The sequence below is a fragment of the Megachile rotundata genome, chromosome 13, assembly GCF_050947335.1.
Source record: "Megachile rotundata isolate GNS110a chromosome 13, iyMegRotu1, whole genome shotgun sequence".
Classification (NCBI taxonomy): Eukaryota; Metazoa; Arthropoda; class Insecta; order Hymenoptera; family Megachilidae; genus Megachile; species Megachile rotundata.
Window position 1 is genome coordinate 8,366,602 of NC_134995.1, and position 25,134 is coordinate 8,391,735.

Sequence of the window (25,134 nt, forward strand, 5' to 3'; positions counted from 1 at the left end):
TACTTATCTTGATCTTCTTATAGTGTAAATGTATAAAATAATTTCGCGCGGGAGAACATAAAGCACGCCATCTGTACAGCAAAATAAATATGGCTGAGGATAAAATAGGTTCGTTGGAAGAGGAAGCTTTGAAGAGAAAAGAACGCTTGCAAGCTTTGAAAAGAAAAACTGAAGATAACAAGGAAAATAAAAGTGAAAGTGCTAGTAAATTGCCGAAGTAAGTTTCTGTGGTTTTTCAGAGTGTTCTCGAATCTAACCTAACTTAACCTCAAACAACAAACCTGTATTTATTTACGTATTTGACAGACCAAAGTTTCGGAGTTACAAGCCACAAGATGAGAGTTTAAAGGATAAAGTATTAGAGGATGCGAAACCGGGAAATGTAGAGGAAGAAGTACAAGATCAGTTAAGTGCTGCGAACACAAAAGTTGTGATTGAAGAACTGGTGAGTGTTTGTTTGTACCATACCATCCATTACCATTTAAAATTTACTTAATTATATTGTTTAGGATATTAGCAATCTTGCTCCTCGAAAACCAGATTGGGATTTGAAGCGAGATGTTGCTAAGAAATTAGAAAAATTAGAAAGGAGGACACAGAAGGCGATAGCTGAACTCATAAGAGAACGATTAAAGCAAGGGCAGGATGATTTAGCAGCTGTAGTAAATATAGCAACTAAAGAACAGACAGAAACACCTAGTTGACATCATTAATAGCTTTTCATGTATTTCTGTATTATAATATTTAAATAGTTTTATACATGTAAATAATAAAAAAATGCTTTTATAATAATTATATTTATTATCTAAATCACAATTTATTTGGATACAATAAGTTTTGTGTGTACATGCGAAGAAGTCTTATTATCTATGTAATTGATTATAATACATTGTTATGGCTGCAGTAGGAACATGTACCAACATTTATCAAAAATTTTATTTTATAATGTTCCTAACATTTTAACATGTACTACCAAGTGTCACATGGCCTTGTAAGAACCTACATTATCTTTTGTGACACTGGGTAATACATTTTGATAGTAGGTATTTAAAAACATGTGTAACTTTGATACTTATGTGGTGTCAATGGGCAATTTTATCTTTGTTACTCATTAAAGAACAGGTAATTTATTCACTCTTTTCTTTATCTCTACTGCTTAATGCTGTGAAGAAATAAAAACTGTATTACAATAAAGTGTTAGGCAACTAATGCTTACAATCAGTCAATACAAGAATACACTTTATATACACAATGTTCAAAATATTCCTGTAGATAAATATTAATAGTAGATACATAATTAAAAATAACAAAGATATTTATTATTTTTTATGCTTCAACAGCATATACATTATATTAAAATATCTATTTAATAAAACCTGCTTACATCAAATACATAAAATATTTTATGTAAATACTTACTTCAAGTTGCTTACTATCTATATTAAATTACAAGTACAGTCAAAATAATCGGTTCGATTTTCAATGTATTATTGATAGGGTAATAGGAAAATTAATCCAAGTATCACCATGAAAGCTGCAATAAAAATAAAACAAATTAGTATTATAATAAAGAGGTAATAAATTCTACTAAACATTCTTTTCAGACTTTAAACAGTGAAAGGAGATTAAACATGCTATAAAAATAGTACAATCTTATAAAATATTCAAATGAAGGTACGAACGTGATACGGTCCAGATGCTTTGTTGTCCAGAATGAGAACTTTCGTTTTTATGGTTTAAAGGAGCAATCGTGGTAGTTATAGGAGTTGTCGTTTCAGGCTTTGGTGCCTTAGTTGTTGCAGGAGGTACAGTCGGAGGTACAGTTGTTTCGGGTGCTACTGTGCTCACTGAACCGGAAGCTCCCGTGGTTCCGTTAACAATGTTGCGATAAACTATTCTCCCGTCCAATGGTTGCACTGGACGGAAATTGTGGGTTAAATTTGACCCATCAGACGACTGAATGCTTCGAAAAACGGCCAACTGCAATTCAAGATTTTTAAAATTTATTTATACGCATATCGTAAAATTCTAACATAGCCTAAAAAATTCGCTATATGGCCCTTGACCAATTCGAACATAAAGTGTTCCTATAAATTTTTCCTAGTGAACAAAACTGATTGCTTCAGAACGTTTAATGGTTAATCCATTAACAGGAAGCAATTACAGAACATATTTGTACAGCACTTTTTCGTGTTTACCGACGGTCGATGCTAAAGTTTAACCAAACACTAAAAATCCTTCTGTAAAGAGAATGTACGTTAAACTTAACGGCTTTCTCAAGTACCTGTTCGTGAGATATATATTGCGGTTCTATGAAGTCGATCCACTGAACGATTTCAAGACACGGGGGTGTCGTTAACGATCCTCTGTACGTGAAATAACTTTGAGCCGATTCGACATCAGGTGCAATCAACTTGCTCAATACAGTGCCGTCCTTTATTGTTATATTGCTGCCAGCAGGCGTTATTTCCGGTATTTGTGGTGCGATCAAGTCGAAGACTGGATTTGGTTTATCTGACACCTGCAACATATATTTTATTTATGACATTTCTTTAGTTCCTCCATATTTTAGTTTGTTTAAGTGTTCCTCGAGACGTAAACGTTGGAAATAGAACGTGAAACTTGTTTGCAGAAGCAAGATCCACAAATTTGCATCTTTCCCGTTCATTTATTTTCTCATGGTTAAAATTTTAGGGAGATGCGTTCTGGTAAAAATAGATTCAAGATATACAAGATGTGTATGTGATTAGCATAAGACTAGTATGTTTAATATATAGTGTAATAATTTAATATATGATGCTGATATGATTGTTAACAATATGATTGATAATATGATTATAACATAGACTAGTATATTTAATATATAGTGTAATAATTGAATATATGATGCTGATATGATTGTTAATAATATGATTGATAATATGATTATAATATAGACTAATATATTTAATATATAGTGTGATAATTTAATATATGATGTTGATATGATTATAATATAGACTAGTATATTTAATATATAGTGTGATAATTTAATATATGATGTTAATATGATTGTTAATAATAATATAAAGTTTTATATGATAACATCATTCAAATAAATTCAATTTTCAATTCAATCACTAACAATCATATAATTCATAATAAACTAAAAATTGTGGAAGGTATGAAGAATCCAAGTAAACAAACATGGAGGATCTGTTACAGTAAAAGAAAGTCGGTACACAAAGCCTGCAAACAAATCGAAATGTATAGAACAGTTTAACACGTTTAATTATCGTGAATCATATTCAGTATTTACATTCATTGTTTGTGCATAATATTTGTACGTTACCTTGTACAAGTACGCCAGGACAGTGAGTCCGTCAGAATGATTCATAGCCTGTTCCGAAGAACCGTATTCCTTCTTCCAGAAAACAGCATGGAGTTCCATGGAAAACGATTGATTGTTAATCAGATCTTCGGATCCGAGATTATCGTTTTGGCCCCAATGGAAATGCAGCTGTTGGAAAACATAGGTGCCGTTCAAAGGTCCTCCAGATATCGTAGGCAAATCAGGATCGAAGCTCTGAATCATCGCTGCATAAATCATACAAAATCGTATTAATTATTATCAAAGTCGCCGTTAAATCGTGAGACGAAAATGAAAGAGATGAAAATCAATATTATTAAAAACGTGCAGGTTTTAAACGGTAGATAACAGGTCTTTGGATACTGGTTTTGTATGGAAGCTACAGGTTCTCAGGCAGTCGCTTTTGGACTTTGGGGATCGGAACAAAAGTAAATATTATTGAAAAGATGTACTGGTTTTTGGGTATAACAGACTTTTGATATAATGCAGGGTTCTGGGGGATCGAAGTTGAGATAAGTTAAGTTGAGATTTTGTGAATTTAGGAGGCTATGAATTTTGTAAATTTTGGTGTTTACAATGAAGGATTTTGAAAAATTATAAATTTGTGTATCTAAAAATTTGGGAGTGTTGGAATTATAAATTGAGAAATTTAAAATTAAAGAAATTGAACAATTTGAGGTTATAGGAAGTTAGAAAAGTAATCTGGGAATCCAGGAATTTAAGAGGTTAGAAACCTAAGAATTTAGGAATTTAGGAATTTTGAAATCTAGAAATTTAGCAATTTGAAAATATAAAATTTTGAAATCTAGAAATTTAACAATTTGAAAATGTAAAATTTAAAAATTTAGAAATCTTGAAATTTAGGTATTTAAAAATTTATAAATTTGAAAACATAAAAATGTAGAAATCAATGAATCTAGGAAATCCAGGAATCTAGGAAATTCTAAAGTAACCAGTGCTCAACGCATATATGTGAATCTGTACAAGACTTATATATAAAATAGCCTTGTTTCTAATATTTTGTTACGGTTACGATTTCGTCGAAGGTTCATCTTAATTGCGAAAGAACAATGTCTAACGATGCACAATAATCAGCGTTAATTTGCAGTCGTTCAAGGATAGGAATCACGATAGTGACAAAAGCAATGATCATTCGAAAATTCTTCACTTCTCTGGAAATGTCTCTAAAATTCCACGTACAACGTGAATTTTCTATTACAACTCGCACGACTTGCGAGGAATGTTTAATTGATAATTTTCTTACTCCACTGCGCAGTACTTGCTGATATATTGACGGAGAAAACTTAATCGTACTTGTTTTTTATTTTAATGCAAAGGTGACTAGAAATTTCCAAGCAGTGCGATAAATAATGTACGAATGAGTTCCAAGTTAAATGCGACGTGGATGTCTTGCAGCCCCTTCGCGATAAGTATATAAGAATTATCGATTGTTAAATTACTGTAACTAAGTTTAACGTTACAGCCATTACATTGCGCATATATTTTAGTTATCGTTCGACTAATTTCAATGAATATGAAATTCCGGGTTGAATATTTATGGAGAATAAATTTATTATTATTAATTTGGTTTTTGTATTTAGATTTAATATTATTATTCTACTGTTTAGTTTATATTATCACATTATTTTACCATTTCAGTTACCATTATTTTACCCTTTCAGTTTGGTAAATAACTAACCTAGTATTTTACTGTCTTATTTTATTTGATTCTACTATTTTAATGTAACATTATACTAGTTTATATTATCACATTATTTTACTATTTCAGCTATTCTGATATATAACTAACCTAACTTTACTGTCTTATTTTATTTTATAGTACTATTTTAATGTAACATAGTATTCTACATGAGCAATAAAGTATCATTAATGTCCTACTACACTTTTACTATAGTAGTATCTCTCATTATGTTACTATATTATTATTTCACTAGTTTAGTATATTTCTACAGTATTATTTTGATGGTTTATTATATCACAATTCCACTGATTCTATAACTAAACTAGTATTTTATTGTTCTATAGTTTCACTGTCCCACTATAGTGCTAATCTAGTATTTTACTACACAACTGCACATATGACTACTTCAGTATATTACTATGTTGTCATCTTACTAGTTCATTATATTATATATATTCCACAGATCCTATAACTAAACTAGTATTTTATTGTTCTACAGTTTCAATTTTCCACAATAGTACTAATCTATTATTTTATTACACAACTGCACATTTGACTACTTTAGTATACTACTATATTATCATCCCACTAGTTCATTATAATATATTGCATATATTTCACAGATTATATAACTAAACTAGTATTTTATTGTTCTACAGTTTCAATTTGCCACTATAGTACTATCTATTATTTTATGACATAGCTGCACATTTGACTACTTTAGTATATTACTATGTTGTCATCTTACTAGTTTATTATATTTCATTATTCCACTGACTTACCACACAACTAAACTTGTATTCTAATACCCTGCAGCATTGTTCCACTATAATACTTATGGCATACATATAGTATACTTATAGTACATATACTATGTTATCATCTACTAGTTAATTATGTTTCATTATTCCACTGTTTTACCACACAACTAAATTCTAATGCCCTGTAGCATTGTTCCACTATAACACTTATAGCATACATATAGTATACTTATAGTACATATCAGTATACATCAGAATTAAATTCTGTCATTTCACTGCTCAATTACAATGCTCTTATTTTACTTCACTACTTTCCTTAAACGAACATTCCGCCATAAACTAACCTAACTAAATCTGTCAAACACGCTTCAATTAGCATCATTTATTCAACGTCATCCTCCAAATATTAAACCAGCTTTATCGAAATTGTTTCCCTCGGAAAAGTCGCTTTCACTTAATATTACTCGTAGCATTTTATATAACGGTAATAGGACATGAGAGTATTTTCCTGACTGCATCACGTTCCTTGTTTCTATTATTCCAGCAAACTTGACGGGTTGCTCGTGCTCGTCAATATCTTGACCTTGTTGCTTCATACCTGTGTGTCCATTGTTTGTCATGAAAGCCGTATGGGAACGTTCGAGTCCAGAGTATTGCAGCAGCGGAAAGGTGGCATTGGTTACATCTTTCTCTTCTATGTCAATAGGGGACTGGAATTTCCCCTGGCAAGTTTTGTACTCGTTGCCCCAATGCGACGGACCTGGAAAGGATAATCCATTAGCGTTTTCAAGACATTTCTGTCATAAAATAATATAACGGTACTAGTCCGTTGACTGCTCACAATTTTTGTTTGATTTCTTTTGTAATTATTAGTTTCTATATTTCTTTTTATGTTACATTTCTTTTGTGTTATATTGTATAATTTATGGTGATATAATATAGAGTAATGTGAGGATGTTAGAGTTTGACTGTGGTAAATAAATTTATATGTAAGTTTTGAGGTTAATAGTAATTATTAACCTCAATTTCTGTAATAGCAATTAGTGTTAATATTTTTGTTTTATAGTAGTAATGTCTTTTACATTAGAATTGTATAATTTAATATGATATATTGTAAGGATGCTATAAAATGTAAATGTGTATAAATTGAAATGTAAGTTCTTGAGTATAATTTTTTGTAATAGTGATTAATATTAACATTTCTGTTCTATAATATTAACATTTTTTTTACATTGTATTGTACAATTTAACATGATATATTGTACAATGTAATATGATATATTGTAAGGATGCTATAAAATGTAAATGTGGTGCATAAATTGAAATATAACTTCTTGAGGATAATATTTTATAACAGTAATCAGTATTAACATTTTTGTTCCATAATATTAACATGTTTTTTACATTATATTATCTTAAAGAACAAGATGAATAAATCTGATGTGAATGTTATTCCAAAGCAAGGTTAAATTAATTTACATTAACATAAGTATGTCTTTTATATAATACTGTTAAGTTTTCCATACAAAATAATCTAACCTAACGTAACCTTTAAATACAACAGAATAAAACTTGATGTTATCAAGGTTAAATGTGTAGTTTTGTACTGAGAAAATAGTAACATGTAATTTATCACTAAATCTTATTCTGTTAAAATTATTAAATAATTAAAATAAAAATTATTAAATATTCCAGTAATGTATGTATAAAAGTTACATGATAAATATTGACTAATATAAACAAATGTAAATATATTTACAAAATTTTTAAATAAAATTACAAACAGGAAAATAATATTTAAACAATAAAAATAATACTATTTCAACTATTGGTAGATTACAAACTATCAAATGAGTTATAGTTGTATAATAAATTTTTCAATGAAGATACTGATACATAAACTAATTTTGTAATTAATGTCATTGCACACTACCATACATAAAACATAATAATTGACTCACCATTGCTTCCATCGTAGCTGAAATTGCTGGCTGAAAGACCTGCAACCAAACAGTAAACAAATTGATTTACACGTTAATGTACATTATATAAATATCGTCGTTTCAATGCACATTGCATCCAATTAACTGCGTGTATTTCTAAGCGTAATTAGTGGACAATCATGGGAGTCTCATTATCATTAATCGCGAAGTGTTTACGGAAAATCATAAATTACCGATTAAGGTAAAATTTGATCACAGACAATTACTAATGAATTCCAAGTGAAACGGACATGTTTTAACAAGTATTTAAACAAAATTAATTCTACTTTATTACGCATACGTTGACGGTAAATGAAACGTTGAAGTCAACGTTTTAGTTTAGCGATAACTTTTCGTAATTGTTTTTGTTTAACGATAAGTCATTTTAATAGTTTTTAATTGTTTACTGTTTTAAATTTGTGTGTTGAAGTTTGAGGTCTTATAGTTTTGCAAGTTTACGAATTTATGAAGATTGGAATGCTTTTTTGAATTTTTTCATTCTGGTTTCTATTTTTTAAAGTCAGTAATTTTCCAAGTTTCATTTTTTGGAATTTTCAAATTTTTTAACTTTTGCATTTTAGAGTCATAAATTTTCGAAGTCCCACATTTTTTAATTTCTACATTTTAGAGTCATTAATTTTTGAGGTCCCACATTTTTTAATTTCTACATTTTAGAGTCATCAATTTTTGAGGTCTCACATTTTTTAATTTCTACATTTTAGAGTCATCAATTTTCAAAGTCTCATATTTTTTAATTTCTACATTTTAGAGTCATCATTTTTCAAAGTCTCATATTTTTTAATTTCTATATTTCAGAGTTATAAATTTTTGAGGTCTCAAACTTGTCAATTTCTATATTTTAGTGTCATTAACTTTTAAAGTCTCAAATTCTTAAATTTCTAAATTTTAAAGTCATCAATTTTCAAATTCTCGATTTTCCATATTCAAAATTCCCAAATTTTCGAATTCTCACATTTCCAAATTTTCAAACCGAAAACACTTTCACTCCCAAATTTCAAATTCATAAATTTTCAATCCGAAAATTCAGCATTGAATAGACTTCCCAAATGCATAATAGCTAAACCTACTATAAACCAACAATAAACCTCATGAAAATTCCTCCCAATTATTTTCCGCCTAATGAAACAAATTTTTGAACAGCATTTCCCAACAAGTACCGAATAGATCATAGTTGCACGGCCGCGAAGACCATCTTGACGTCCCGGTGAAAGTCGATTCACGAAAGAATGGAATCGACCACGGTGTTGCATTCAACTCGTCACGGATAAATTATTCCAGCCTCTTTTATTAGGAATCGATTCGTACGAATTCGATTGAAATGATTATACCGTTACCTTTGACATCGAACGTTTAGGATGATGCATACCTGTCTGCCACGCTGATGAATAATGAAACGTAAACTTGTTCAACGTATGCAACAAGGACATTAGCCATGAAACCTGTTGTACACAATCATTCCGAGGCAACAACTTTTTTTTAACTTCTATAAACGGTCTGTGCTTTTAACGCTATTATTAATAGCCTCAGGACGAAAAAAGTACTCATTGAGCATTTATGACAATGGAAATTAACTGGTTAAATGCCTTCGTTGCAATGTCGGTTTGTTTTTGTTCTCGTTTCTTTTCTGATGTTTGTTTTAGGGACGCTTAGAGCAATGTTAGGTTAGGTTAATGTAACCTTGAATATTTTAAATTATTATTTAGAAAATTATTTTTGTTTTTCTTAAATAAAAATATGATGATAAAATTGTTTTTATTGTAAAATAAAATAAGAGGTACTTTTTAAAAATGTTAAACAATATTGTACTGACAGTCACTTTTATTTAAAGCATTTAATGTTAGGTTAGGTTAATGTTATAACCTTAAATATTTTAAATTATCATTTAGGAAATTATTGTCATTTTTTGTAAATAAAAATATGATGTTAAAATTGTTTTAATTGTAAAATAAAATAAGAGGTATTTTTTAGAAATGTGAGACAATATTGTACTGACAGTTACTCTTAGTGAGAGCATTTAATGTTAGGTTAGGTTAATGTTATAATCTTAAATATTTTAAATTATCATTTAGGAAATTATTGTCATTTTTTGTAAATAAAAATATGATGGTAAAGTTGTTTTAATTGTAAAATAAAATAAGAGGTATTTTTTAGAAATGTGAGACAATATTGTACTGACAGTTACTCTTACAGCTTTTAATGTTAGGTTAGGTTAATGCAATAATAACCTTGAGAGTATTATTAAAAATTTTCATTTATAAAATTATTGTTGTTTTTCTTTAGTAAAGATGTGATGTTAAAATTGTTTTAATTGCAACATAAAACAAGAAGTATTTTTTAAAAATGTAAAACAATATTATACTAACAGTTACTCTTATAACACAGTTAAATCAAAATGGCCTCTAATAAACGACAAAGTTTAATTTCAACAAAACTTCAAAATTACACGTTACAAATCACATTATTATCACATTATAACTTATTTTAATAATACATTGCAAACCCATAATAATAAAGATAACATCTCAACTAAAAAGAAATGCAAGGATCATTAAATAGAAAGATTCCTCCCCGTACTAAATTATGCAAACATCATATTTAACGGTGGTTAATCGTTGTTTTAAGTATGAATTATTCATGATCCAAGGCGATTTAAGGTTTCCTGTGAAAAGAGAGCAAAGCAGTCCACTTCCTTATGTACTTTAAGGACGTTCCTCGATTACCGGTTAATGAGTAAGCACCGTATCTTCCCTTTCTCTGTCTGCTAAAGATAAATCGTGTACCTTCGGTGCTCACATTCTAACCATGTGCTCGACATGTGTGGAATGACGTCCAAGACGATTTTCTTAGGATCGACATTATTTTCAAACGGTAAAATTTTAGGAGGTTTCAGAAGTACAAATTTAAAATAATATATTTTCAGATAGTTTAATTCATGTAGGTGGACATTTTTTAATTTTATTTTCTGTCTACATTTAATTACATTTTTGTCTAAATTTAATTACATTTTTATCTTCTTTTAATTACATCTTTTGTCCACGTTTAATTATATTTTTGTCTTCTTTTAATTACATTTTTTGTCTACTTCTAATTGCACTTTTGTCTTCTTTTAATTACACTTTCTGTTTACATTTAATTACATTTTTGTCTTCTTTTAGTTACAATTTTTTACCACATTTAATTACATTTTTGTCTTCTTTTGATTTTATTTTTTATCTTCTTTTACTTGCATTTTTATCTTCTTTTAATGAAATTTGTTGTCTTCCTTTAATTACACTTTTGTCTTCTTTAAATTAAATTTATTTCGCAATTTAAAAATTCATAATATTGTACAAATTTTCTTTGGATTTTAGAATATGCTTGTAGTAATTTCGAAACAATTTCTTTTAAACAAATTTGAAATATCGAAACTCTATATGTATTAAATTTGACTGACATTAATAAATTTATTAACATTCTCTTAATAAATTTTTAATACATAAAACGTTTGACTGCTATTTTTTCATTATTATTTCTGAGTTTTGATACTTTTTCTTGTAAAATTAAAAAGATCGAATTCTAGAAATTCCTCGAGCGAGCAAGGGTGAACAAAATGGCGGACCGTTTGGTTGCAGATGCAGTTTTATCATGCAAGGTGATTGTTAATAATAAATCTACGTAACTGCCTCGTAAAATATGTTGATCTAGGTGGATTACGATGAAAATGAGAGCACGTGTACTGATGCGCGGCAATCGTGCGTTTTTAATACGGGGAAAGCTTAAAAGGCCTTGGATGTTGAATCAGTTTCTAGATGAATCAACTTTTAACCGTGATGACTTCTTTGATGTTAGAAGAAACACTTTTTGAACGTTCATCAGTTCTTTATATCTTAAATTTCTTTGCTAAAAAGATGTAATTGTATTAAAAGTAAAAATGACGATGAACACCTAATAAAAAATTGAAAATAAAAGTATAAATAAAACAAAACATTTTAAAATAAAACCGTAATATTTATGCAATCATGTTACTTCTGTGAACATTATTTATTACCCATTTTTGCAGAAATAATTACAAATTATTTTGTAAACTCAGTTTTATAAATTTTATTAAGAGTATGTGAAACTTTTCATAATTTTTTTAACCAATATTTTGTGGAAGTATTTTTAAACAAAACATTCAACAATTCTGTGATTCTAAAAAATAATAAAAATTTGTACTCACTGATAATTTTTACAATAATTGTTGTATTATAAGTTTGAAATAAAAATAATAATTTAAAGACTCAATTCTCCTAATGTCAGTTTTAACATGAAATAAATATGAAATATAAAATAAGTGAACTATTATAAATATTATATAATATATCATAAATAAATTTCAACACAAAATACAAATATAGAAAAAGAACATTGTACACAGAAGGTAACAGAACTATAAAAATGATATGTAACAAATTTATACTAGAATAAATTTTAAAAAATTTCACTTCGCGAAAAAGTAGAGAATACTACGTTTTATGTCAAAATTCAAAATAACGACTATAATAAATTAAAATTCCGTTTATGTTGGTATTTGAATACATAAAGTATACATTCAGACAGTCGTGACAGACCTAATAGAGATCTTAATGAAGAGCAACCTATATTATACAACTAGAGAAATTTCTAAAATCCTACGAACATTACATAGTAGTATATTTGATTACATAAAGACTTTACCTTGATGTTATCATTAAATTCCATTGCAAACTTTCTAGACAATCCAATGTTTTATAGTTGTGAATCTCTTATAGACTTGTTGGCAAATTATGAAGAATGGCAAGGTTTATTAGAATAGTTTCAAAGGAATTAGAATTCCATCATTTTATAATAAAAATTTAATTAGAAAATGTGGAAGTTAGTAAGTGCTTTATAGCTTTTAGACTTGACAATTGAACTTTGTTGTAACTTTTGACATTTTCAAGCTTTTAAATTTGTGAAATTATGAATTTTCATATTCTTAAGGTTCTGGTTTCAAGAATTTTACATTTTCAAGGTTTTTAATATTGAAAGTTCCAAATTTCTAAATTTATGGGTTTCGAAATTTTTATATTACCAGATTCTCAAATTTCCGAATTCTCAAGTTTTCTAAATCCTATATTTTGCAATTATCAAATTTCCCAATTTCCAAATTCCTCAAATCCCAAATTCCCCAAATGCCAAATTCCCCAAATCCCAAATTCCCCAAATCCCAAATTCCCCTAATCCCAAATTCCCCAAATCCCAAATCACCCAATTCTAAATTCTCCAACTCCCAAATTCCCCAAATCCCAAAATCCCCAAATCCCAAATTCCCCAAATCCCAAGTTCCCCAAGTCCCGAATTCCCCAAATCCCAAATTCCCCAAATCCCAAATTCCCCAAATCCCAAATTCCTCAAATCCCAAATTCCTCAAATCCCAAATTCCTCAAATCCCAAATTCCTCAAATGCCAAATTACCCTAATTCCAAATTCCTTAAATCCCAAATTTCCCAAATCCCAAATTCCCCAATTCTAAATTCCCCAAATCCCAAATGCCCCAAATTCCAAATCCCCCAATTCTAAATTCCCCAAATCCCAAATCCCCCAAATACCAAATCCCCCAATTCTAAATACCCCAAATCCCAAATGCCCCAAATTCCAAATCCCCCAATTCTAAATTCCCCAAATCTCAAATGCCCCAAATCCCAAATCCCCCAAATACCAAATCTCCCAATTCTAAATGCCCCAAATCCCCAATCTCCCAATTCTAAATTCCCCAAATCCCAAATCCCCCAATTCTAAAGTCCCCAAATCCCAAATCCCCCAAATACCAAATCCCCCAATTCTAAATTCCCCAAATCACAAATCCCCCAATTCTAAATTCCCCAAATCCAAAATACCCCAAATCCCAAATTCCCTAAATGCCAAATCCCAAATTCCCCAAATCCCAAATCCTCCAATCCCAAATTTCCCAAATTAAAAAAATTCTCCAATTCCAAAATTTCCAAACTCTCAAACTCATCAAAATCTCACCAGAAAAAGGATAAAGAACTTATCAAAACCCATGTAATACATACCTAATAATTAATCAGTCTCTAAACACACGCTTAATCAATTCGCAACAAATCCTTCAAAAACTTTTACTCACTTCTCATCTATCATAAGTGTAATTAAACTCCGAGTTAATATCTCAAAGTGAAATCACCTGTCCATTTTAATTTCAGCTAATTAATAATATTGGTTCTTTTCATCCTTCGACAAACACAGCTCTGCTGAAGATTAGATAAATAAATCAATTTGATCCCGTTATTACATTAACAGTATTAACTACAATGAACCGTGTTATCTGCGACAAACCAATGTTATCATTTCGATGATAATTCTTTTCCACAACATTCCAATCAATTATTTTTAGAACGCCGTTTGCACATTTCTTTAGTGTTCATTAATAACACGAGCCGGTATTATTCGGCCGCGATTAGCACGCATACGTTTCGTTTAACGCATTGAGAATAGTTTTCGAGAGTGCAAGTGTAATTATCAAGATTATATTTTCAGTTTATAAGCGCTTCGTGCTTTTTATGGTCAACGAAGACGCAAGTTTGTCCACGTACGACGAATTGACCCTCGGAGGTTCTTCAGAAATGAAGCGCACGAAATTCATGGAGTCTCGTTTTATGTATTTCCATTTCGTCACGGCGGTCCTTGACTGAAATTTTTTCAATTATAATATTTACGGTCGGTAACTTGGTTTTGATGCATTCTGCGAATTTTAGGGCTCGCGTTATATTGCCATTTTGGAATGTTGGCTATATAGAGAGAGGTATTGCACTATTAAGGTCTGCAAGCTTAATTTATACATTTTTGAATTTTTTGATGTAGAAGTTTTTGATTTTCCAAATCTTTAAATTTTCACATTTTCAAATTTCTAATATTTTAATTTCCAAATTTCTACACTTCTAATTCCTGCAATTCCCACAATTCCCAATTCCTACAATTCCCAATTCCTACAATTCCCAATCCCTGCAATTTCCAATCCCTGCAATTCCCAATTCCTACAATTCCCAATTCCTACAATTCCCAATCCCTGCAATTTCCAATCCCTGCAATTCCCAATTCCTACAATTCCCAATTCCTACAATTCCCAATTCCTGCAATTCCCAATTCCTGCAATTTCCAATCCCTGCAATTCCCAATTCCTACAATTCCCAATTTCTACAATTCCCAATTCCTACAATTCCCAATTCCTGCAATTCCCAATTCCTACAATTCCCAATTCCTACAATTCCCAATTCCTGCAATTCCCAATTCCTGCAATTTCCAATCCCTGCAATTCCCAATTCCTACAATTCCCAATTTCTACAATTCCCAATTCCTACAATTCCCAATTCCTACAATTCCCAATTCCTACAATTCCCAATTCCTACAATTCCCAATTCCTACAATTCCCAATTCCTACAATTCCCAATTCCTACAATTCCCAATTCCTACAATTCCCAATTCCTACAATTCCCAATTCCTACAATTCCCCATTCTTACAGTTCCCAATTCCTACAACTTCTAATTCCTGCAATTCCTACAACTCCCAATTCCTACAATTCCCTATTCCTACATTTCCCAATTCCTGCAACTCCCAATTCCTGCAACCCCCAATTTCTGCAATTCCCTATTACCAGATTTCCCAATTCCTCCATTTTCCAATTCCTGCAACTCCGAATTTCTAGAATTCCCAGTTCTTAAAATCCAAAATATCTAAAATTCCAAATTCCACACGTCTAAAATTTTCTAAACTTGCAAATTCCAAAAATGCAAAATTGCTAAATTTCCAAATACCTCAAATATGGAATTTCCAAATTTCCAAATTCATAAAATGCCAAACTTCGCAAAGTTTCCAAATATCTCCCTAATACCTAAAATTTCAAATTTCTAACTTTGCCAAAATCCTAAGTTTTCAAATTTGAAAAAGAAGAATACTGAAGCCTTCCTTCGATTTTTATCGACCCGATTCGAATATGTCCCCATTTCTCACTAGGAATACCAAAGTATAACCAGACATAATAACCGTTCCTTGAATGCTACGTTTATCGTTAGCCTCTAGAATTTCGCTTATCGTTTACAAAGCCAAGGGTTATACTTATGGATTGAAATCACGTTCGGTAAAATGCTCGCTGAAAGTTTCTCCTATGTACTCGTACTTCTTACATGCAATCAGAGAGTCCATACGATTTATTAATGTTCAATGTACCTTGGCAATGCAATGTCGAGGTTAGGTACCAGAATCGAATGTCACTTTTATTGTACCAACTTTATTATTTCGTATCAATAGATAATTCTGTTAATAATTTATTGTATTGTAATATTCATTTGGTAATTCAAGTTTCATTGGAATTAATTAAGATTAAAATTAGAAATTTATTAGTTGATTTCACTTCATATAATTTTTGTTGTATACCTTTTTATATAAATATTTAACATAATTATTTATATATTTTTATATAAATTTATATATTTTATTACAAATATGTATATATGATATATGTTACTCATATGTGTAAAAGAATTTACACAAAAATTTATATAAAAAAATATGTACATTATATTATTATTTTTTTTTTCATATTATACTACAATTTTATTATTCCTTTTATGCTCATTCTTGTCTTTTACATTTATTGTATAATAATAATATTATTATATATTAATATTAAATTGATTATTACTAACTATTAAAATACTACTATAATATTGCTATTAAATTTCATATGATATTAATATAACATGAATATCATATTCCTATATCATTATAAGCTTAATATTAAAATATTTATCTAAACATGTACGTATCAAGTGCTAGCATAATAATAACATACTGTATTATTCTCACAACATTATCATTATCATTGTACTACAAAATATTTAAATAATTCCTAATGTATCATTAATAATAAATCAAACAAATTTGCATGCTTCTCAAACAAAGTTTGGAATTTGGAACTTAAGAATTATGGACTTTTTGGAATTGGAAATTTTGGAATTCGGGACTTTGAAAATCTGCAATTTTGGAATTCGAAATTTTAGAATTTGAAAATGTGGAATTCAGGACTTTGGAATTCTGCGATTCTGAAATTCGAAATTTTGGAATTCGACAATTTGGAATTCGGGATTTTGACATTCTGGAATTCTGAAATTCTAAACTTTGGAATTCGGAATTCTGAAATTCGGGACTTTGGAATTCTGATAGTCTGGAATTCTAAAATTTGGAATTCAGGACTTTGGAATACTAAACTTTGGAATTCGAAATTCTGGAATTCTAAACTTTGGAATTCGGGACTTTGAAATGCTAGAATTCTGGAATTCGACAATTTGGAATTCGGGACTTTGGAATTCTGGAATTTTGGAATACTAACCTTTGGAATTCTGGAAATCTGGAATTCTAAAATTTGGAATTCGGGACTTTGGAATTCTGAAATTTTGGAATTTGGAATTCTAGAATTCGAAAATTTGGAATTCTAGAATTTTGGAATTCGACAATTTGGAATTCGGGACTTTGACATTCTGGAATTCTGGAATTCTAAAATTTGGAATTCGGGACTTTGCAATTCTGAAATTTTGGAATTTGGAATTCTGGAATTCTGGAATTCTGGAATTCAGGAATTCGGAATTCGGAATTCTGGAATTCGGAATTCTGGAATTCGGAATTCTGGAATTCGGAACTTTGGAATCCTGAAATTCTGGAATTCAAAATTTTGGAACGCAGAAATCTAGAATTTTAAAAAGTGGTATATGGGACTTCAGAACCCTGCATACTACTCAAATAAAAAAATCATAACGTTCATATATTCATTTCGAGATGATCTTCCATTTCTACCAAAGATTGCACAACGGATAGCATGCAGAAAATTCATGCCGCATCTAATCAAAACCCGTTGATTCCCAACGATAGCAGTCACAGTACGAAGTGATTTTTCCTTTCGTCGATCTTTCATCTCTCTAACCGACAATTAATTGCACGTTACATAAAACGCATACTTTTCTTTCGATAAATCAACAACCGTTGCACGATTTCTACCTTTATCTGATTTTACTCTGCGTGAAAGTTCACGTTCATTAAAAACAAACCGCGTAATAACGCAACTTTTTGTTGTTCACAAAATAGCGAAGAATACACACCGTGATAAGTTTTTGAGCGACACAAAAGCCTGCTCGCAACAATGTGTTACGCGGAAGCAAAGGGATGTTTTGCGTTATATTGGAGAGCGACATTTTTCGAAACGGTTTGCATGAAAATAGAAAGTGCATTTTCGTTTGCTGCACCGGCTGCATAACATGAATTATTATAATGGCTACTTTACGGATGGGTAATACATGTATCAATGGCAGAAACGGATTTCCATGATAAAGAAATATTTGCATACTGTTGTGGCGACGTCTGTCAACTTTTTAGCAGAAAAGGAATAATAATTTTTGTTATTAGTTATTGAGATTTTGTGTAAACTATGAGTTGTTAATTTATCTTGAAGGGTAAGTTAGGAGCTAGTATAAATTAAGAACTTGAAAGTTATGGATTATTAAATTATGTTATTATATATAGTTGTATTAATTATATTGTAAAATGATATTATTGCAAGTTTTTTTATAAAATTGATTGAATTTGTATTAAAATAAAAATTCTTATGAATTATATGAAGTATTAAGCAGTTATTTAAAAGTGAAAATTATAGGTTATGTTATATGAAGTTGCATTATTAAATTATGTTATCAAATACAATTATATTAATTATATTGTTAAATGACATTATTGCAAGTCTTTTTATAAAATTTGTTTAATTTATATTAGAATAAAAATTCTTATGAATTATATCAAGTATAAAGCAATAACTTAAAGGTAACAATTATAGGTTATGTTATATGAAGGTACATTATTAAATTATTTTATTAAATATGAATGTATTAATTATTTTATTAAATGACATTATTGCAAGCTTTTTATAAAATTTTTTTAGTTTATATCAAAGTAAAAATTCCTATGAATTATATCAAGTATTAAGTAATGATTACAGGTTATATTATAGTTAGTTACATTATTAAATTTTGTTATTAAGTATAAATATATTTATTATATTATTAAATGACATTATAGCAAGTTTTTTTATAAAATTTTTTTAATTTATATTAGAATAAAAATTTTTATTAATTATATCAAGTGTTATGGAATAACTTAAAGCTAATAATTATAGGTTATGTTACGTCAAGCTACATTATTAAATTATGTTATTAAATATGATTATATTAATTATATTATTAAATAACATTATTTTATACAATTTTTTGAATTTATATTAAAATCAAAATTCTTATGAATTATATAAAATATAAAGAAATAACTTAAAAGTAACAATTATAGGTTATGTTATATCAAGTACATTATTAAATTATATTATTGCATATAAATTAATAATCTTTTTAAAGTAATTAAAATTTAATAATTATTAATAAAATTATTTTAATTTCTTCTTGTACCTACAACATCAAGAAATAGAATTTTATGATTGAAATTGATTGAAAATAAAATGTTAATTAAATGATTACTTCAAGCTACAAATCATAAAACTGGAGACTATAACAAAAATTATTTCTCAAAAGCTACTTAATATTTCATACTAAAATATATACATACATAAATGAATAATATTTTTTAAATTCATACCTAATTAAAAGCTACCAATTGCCAATAAAATTCCCTATAATTCTTAACAAGAAATATCTTGTTACAACCACAATACCAAGAACAGTACAATTGAAGTGGACAGTAAATAAAATGTAAATGAAATGTTAAATTAATGCAATCCTCGTATTTAATGAGCAAAAGATGTATACATGTTTGCGTTTCTCCACTCCACGTTAACATCTCGTCGGTTTTGAAACAGAAAGTGAACCTTGTACGATTTTATTTCAAGTTTAAGTAATTTTTGTGTTCCAAGAACGAGTGGCATTTCAGAATGCGCGATTATTCTTCTTCTAAAAGTAAACGACAAAGTGTTCGTCCTACGTGGGTGGAATCTAAAACGAAACTGATGCAGCTTGTACCGGGAAAACAAAATTTTCTAGGTATTAATAACGTAAATTTATATGCGTAGAATATTTATTTTGTTTTTACAAACTTGAGAATTTGAACATTTTAACATTCAAAAAATTTAAAATCGGAAAACTTGTGACATTTTACATTTAACGTTATTACATTTGTAATTTTTTATATTTTACATTTAATATGAGAATTGTAGATGATTGTAGAATTGAAAGTTTAGACAATGGAAACATTGAATGGTTTCAGAATTGAAAGAATGAAGAAGAGAAAATTTACAGAATTGAATGATTGAAGAATTGAACGTCTGAATTGAAGAACTGAAGAATTCAAGAACTAAATAACTGAAGAATTGAAGGATTCAAAAATTGAAGAATTGAATAATTGAAGAATTGAATAATTGAGGAATTGAATAATTGAAGAATTGAATAATTGAGGAATTGAAGAATTGAGGAATTGAATAATTGAGGAATTGAAAAGTTGAAGAATTGAGAAATTGAAAAATTGAAAAACTGGAAACTTGGAGAATTAAAAAATTTAATTGAAGAATTGAACAACTGAACAATTGAAAAACTGGAAACTTGGTGAATTAAAAAATTTAATTGAAACATTGGACAACTGAACAATTGAAAAATTGAAAACATGGAGAATTGAAAATTGAAAATTTGAAGAATTGAAAAATTGAAAAATTCAAAACTTGGAGAATTAAAAAATTGAAAAATTCAAAACTTGGGGAATTAAAATATTGAAAAACTGAAAACTTGGAGAATTGAAAAATTGAAAAATTGAAAAACTGAAAAAATTGAAAAATTGAAAAACTGAAACATTGAAAATTTGAAGAATTAAAAAATTGAAGAATTGAAGAATTGAAAAACTCAAAAATTGAAACTTTGAAGAATCGAAAAATTGAAAAATTGAGAAATTGAAAAACTGAAAAGTTGAAAATCTGTAATTTCCAAAACTCGAAAACTTGAAAATCTGTGAATCCAGAAATTAAAAAATTGGAAAACTTAAAACTCTGAAAACTAAAAAATTAAACAAATTTGCACATCATGTAACAAAAATTGACAATCTCAACAAATTTCCACAAACATTTCCATCGCCCAATGAATCATTTTCTTTTCATACTTCTCCATCGGACCATTAATAAAATATACAACCGTAACGCAAAACACCTTTATACGCATTATTGCAAAGCAAGTTTCCACGTTTCCACGTATTCATTCATTATCGATTGCATACAGCGGCAAAGAAAAACAAACGCGTTCGTCGTAGAATTCAGCTAATTGGAAATTTCGATTTCTTAAACGGTAAATTGCGTTAATTAACCTTACGCCGGCTCGAGGGACACCGTGTCTCAGACCAGGTTAATTTAGTAATTAAAATAAACTATCTCCACGAATAATTGGAGCAAACAAATTGTATTGAATTTAAGCAACAAAATCGTGTTCACGTTCTTGATAGTACTCATTAATTACGTTAAATCGCATCAACGTGTTGATCACATGTTCGAACATAAAGTTGAATCACACACATACGCACAGGTGCGGCAAAATGTTATATAAGGAGATCATTTTAAAGAGATAGAGTTAATCCGAAGAGATACAGATTTTTATTTCGATCTGATACGTTCGAAGGTACTTAGGTGTGGTTTTGTTTATGCAATTATAATGTTTTTATATTTTACTTTTAGTTTTACTGTACTTATGTATGTATGATAATAAAATTTATTAAAAAACGAGATACGTGAAATATATACAAATGCTTGCAAAGAGTAATGTAAGACATGCATGTATGAAATAGAGATATAAATCATTTTCCTATTGATATTTATTACATTTTTATATTTTCAACAATGAACTTATGATTTTTTGTTTGTAGAAAGAAATTCACGCGCGGAAAACGTGAAGGTTTACGTCACGATTAACGTCACTGAAATATATTTATATCAAAGTCTATATTTCTGAATTTTAAAATTTAAAAAATTTTGAACTTTCTAATTTTTGAGTTTTCAAATAGGCAGATTTGCGAATTTCTAAATTTCTAAATTCTTAGATTCCCAAATTCCTAACTTTCAAAATCCCTAAATTCTCAAATTCTGATATCTCAGAGTATTTCAGCTTTCCAAATTCCCAAATTCTTATAACTCCAAGTCCCTAAATCCCCATCTCTCTAAATTCCCATCCCTCTAAATTCCCATATCTCTAAATCCCCATCTCTCTAAATTCCATCTCCCTAAATTCCCATTTTCACAAATTCCCATATCTCTAAATTCCATTCCTCTAAATCCCATATGTCTAAATCCCATTTCCCTCAATTCCCATATCCCTAAATCCCCCTCTTTCTAAATCCCATCTCCCTAAATTCCCATCTTCACAAATTCCCATATTTCTAAATTCCATCCCTCTAAATCCCATCTCCCTAAATTCCCATATCTCTAAATCCCCATCTCTCTAAATCCCATCTCCCTAAATTCCCATCCTTCTAAATCCCCATCTCTCTAAATCCCATCTCCCTAAATTCCCATCCTTTTAAATCTTCATCTCTCTAAATCCCATTTCTCCAAATTCCCATCTTCATAAATTCCCATATCTCTAAATCCCATGTCCCTAAATTCCTATCTCTCTGAATCCCATCTCCCTAAATTCCCATCTCTCTAAATCCCATCTTCCTAAATCCCTAAATCCTCAAATCCTCCAATCTCCAAATCTCAAAATTCCTAAATCCACAAATTTCCAAAATCTCCAATTTATCAAATCTCCATAAATCCATAAATCCCTATATAACTCCCCATCTCCCTAAATCCCTTCTAAAATCCTTAAATTCCAACTCCTCAAAATCCCCAAATTCGCAACTCCTCAACCTCTCCAAATTCCCAAATTCTCAAAACTCTCCAACTCCTTAAAGTTCCCAAAGTTTCAATTATGAAATATCTTCCCAGTCACCTCTCCTAGGGAATCCTACTTCCATACGCGTAACATAGATCGGTGATAGCTCGCCTTTCCCTTTTTTTGTGGATTTTATATAACGCTTTTACTTTTCATTTCATCACTGTACTTCCGTCTGCATGGAAATCATTCGCATTATTTTAATTATCATTTGCACAGCGTTTCTACGATACAACGGTGACCAGGTTGAATATGCACCGGCTATACAAGCGGCTCCCTTCGTGAATCTTAAGCGGTTCCGTGATATTAATAACAATAAGTATAATTAATTAAGAAGCAACGACTGTGGACAAATGCCAAACCACGTAAGGATATTAAAATAAACTGCAAGTGTCATTCGAGTTTTTCTTGAGCTTCCGTTGCTTCGAGCCAGAACTAATCGATGATGTAAAAATATATTAATAATTGTACGTGTAGCAAAGTTTATTCATTAAGCTTTTTCAACTTTTTAATTTTTCAGTTTTTAGTTCAAGAAAAAGGGACTTAATGTACGAAATAAATTTGTGTAAATTATTGTGGGGGTTCAGTAAAGATTTGATTAATTTTTCGACTTTGAAATATGGTTTTTTGTTATTTCTTTTTTTTATAGCTTAAAATTATATAAATTATATAAGTTACAGTGTAAATTTATTTTGTTAGTTTCTTTACTTTGAAATTTATTTTTTTGTTTTCTTCTTTTTTCTAGTTTTCTTCTTTTGATGAAATTTTTTAACAAGGTTTACGCATTTAATTAAAGTTAATAAATTTTATGTCACAAAAAGATATTGTGAAGAAATAAAACAAAATTTATAATAAAAAAATTATTAAAAAGATTAAAATATTCAGTTTATTTTGAATACCGCTTTTTTGTATTATTGATTTATAGACATTGACAAGATTTATATAAATAAGAATTAAAAATTATTTATTTCTCATAAAGAAGTTTCAATATAAAGTTTATTTTATAATTTCAATTTTTTAGTACAATATTAGAAATCGATTATTGTGGGAGATAAACCTTTTAAATACGATCGATAAAAATGCGATTAATTACAAAGGTCGCACATTTCACGAATCGTTCATCGAAGTATCATGCGAAAAAAATGATAAACTAAAATTAGAAATTATCAGTCACGTAATATTTGTATATGTATCAAATTATTACACGTTGCGTCTCAATTAACTAATTAATATTTTTATTTTGTTGTCAAGCAATTGGTAACTAAAGTTTTACTCGTAATTAAATTTGTTTTGGTTAAAATTAAATTTTAATTAAATTTATTTTGGCTAAAATTAAATTCTAATTAGATTTATTTTGATTAAAATTAAATTCTAATTAGATTTATTTTAATTATAAATTAAATTTATTTTAATTGTTAACTAAACTATAGTTACTTATAATATATTAGTTATAAATTATAATTTCTAATGAAAACTATAATTAATTATATTAACAAACATAACTAATTATATTAACAAATATAATTAATTAATATCAAATTAATACAGAACATACTTCAGTTCAGAAATTATAAAAAGTCAGAATCATTCTAATTAAAAATTGCAATGTAGTACAAACCTTAGTTATAAAATTATAAAAAATCAGAATGAAATAGTAATTAAAAATCACATTGCAATTTTTTAATTTAAATTTAAATGTAAATTTAATAAAATTTAAATTTGTTCAGACGTTCAATTTATCATCACACCTTCTCAATTATATTTAGTCACCGAAATTGTCAAAGTTAAATAATAAAAGATTGTATCACAACAACTAAAACAATTCATTAAATTGCACATAATTTGTTAAATGCGGAAAAATCCATTAAAATTCGACAACAAAGAATCCTCCAAAAAACCTCAATATTAATCACCTAATGTCAATTGCTCAAAATGACTAAAATGGTACATCACTTCTTAGAAACAATTTAGAATCAAATTAAATTCAAATCATTGCTACCTGCATCAACGCAAATCACTTAACATCGACTAAAACAAAGACCGTGATTTAAGAATCGTCGCAAAGTTTCGAACCCCCCAAAAAAACAAGAAAAACTTACTAGGTAAAAAGAGCGGAGCAACCGTGAGCACGAAGAAAATCATGACGAGTGTAACTGTCACTTTTCACGCAAACACCGTGTGTTTTACAAACCGGTCGCTTCTCGATATGTTAACACAAGAAATGTGAACACTCAGTGTTATACGGTCGGTGGTCGACTGAGCACTGACTGCCTCTGTCGACTATGTTAAATAAGAGACGACCGCTTTTATTTCGCTGTAGCCTATCGACTGTGCACAAAATTTAATAGGCGGACAGACGGAACAAGCACTCCG

At 29.0% G+C, this 25,134-nt stretch overlaps 2 protein-coding genes across 4 annotated transcripts in view; one reads left to right on the forward strand and one right to left on the reverse strand.

Moving 5' to 3' along the window:
• Positions 1-792, forward strand: part of LOC100875603 (coiled-coil domain-containing protein 12) — a 1,361-nt gene extending 569 nt beyond the window's left edge. For both annotated transcript variants that reach the window (XM_012287208.2, XM_003704106.3), the window contains exons 2-4: positions 24-217; positions 307-445; positions 510-792. In XM_012287208.2, coding sequence (XP_012142598.1) covers positions 90-217; positions 307-445; positions 510-704 — 462 coding nt within the window. In that variant the 5' untranslated portion in view covers positions 24-89 and the 3' untranslated portion in view covers positions 705-792. The remainder of the gene's footprint in view (positions 1-23; positions 218-306; positions 446-509) is intronic.
• LOC100877624 (carbonic anhydrase 2) lies at positions 782-25,086 on the reverse strand. Of its 2 annotated transcripts, XR_013040367.1 has the most exons (8): positions 24,861-25,086; positions 7,774-7,812; positions 6,411-6,572; positions 3,332-3,576; positions 2,285-2,521; positions 1,683-1,980; positions 1,420-1,534; positions 782-1,162 (listed from the first exon to the last, which is right to left on the reverse strand). XR_013040367.1 is itself a non-coding variant. In XM_003704121.3 (7 exons), the coding sequence occupies exons 1-7, from the start codon at positions 24,901-24,903 to the stop codon at positions 1,488-1,490; spliced, it is 1,071 nt and encodes a 356-aa protein (XP_003704169.1). In that variant the 5' UTR covers positions 24,904-25,085; the 3' UTR covers positions 782-1,487. The 2 variants fall into 2 exon arrangements, 1 of the variants encoding a protein (XP_003704169.1); XM_003704121.3 differs by having other exon boundaries at positions 782-1,534; positions 24,861-25,085.
• Positions 25,087-25,134: the final 48 nt, after the last annotated feature.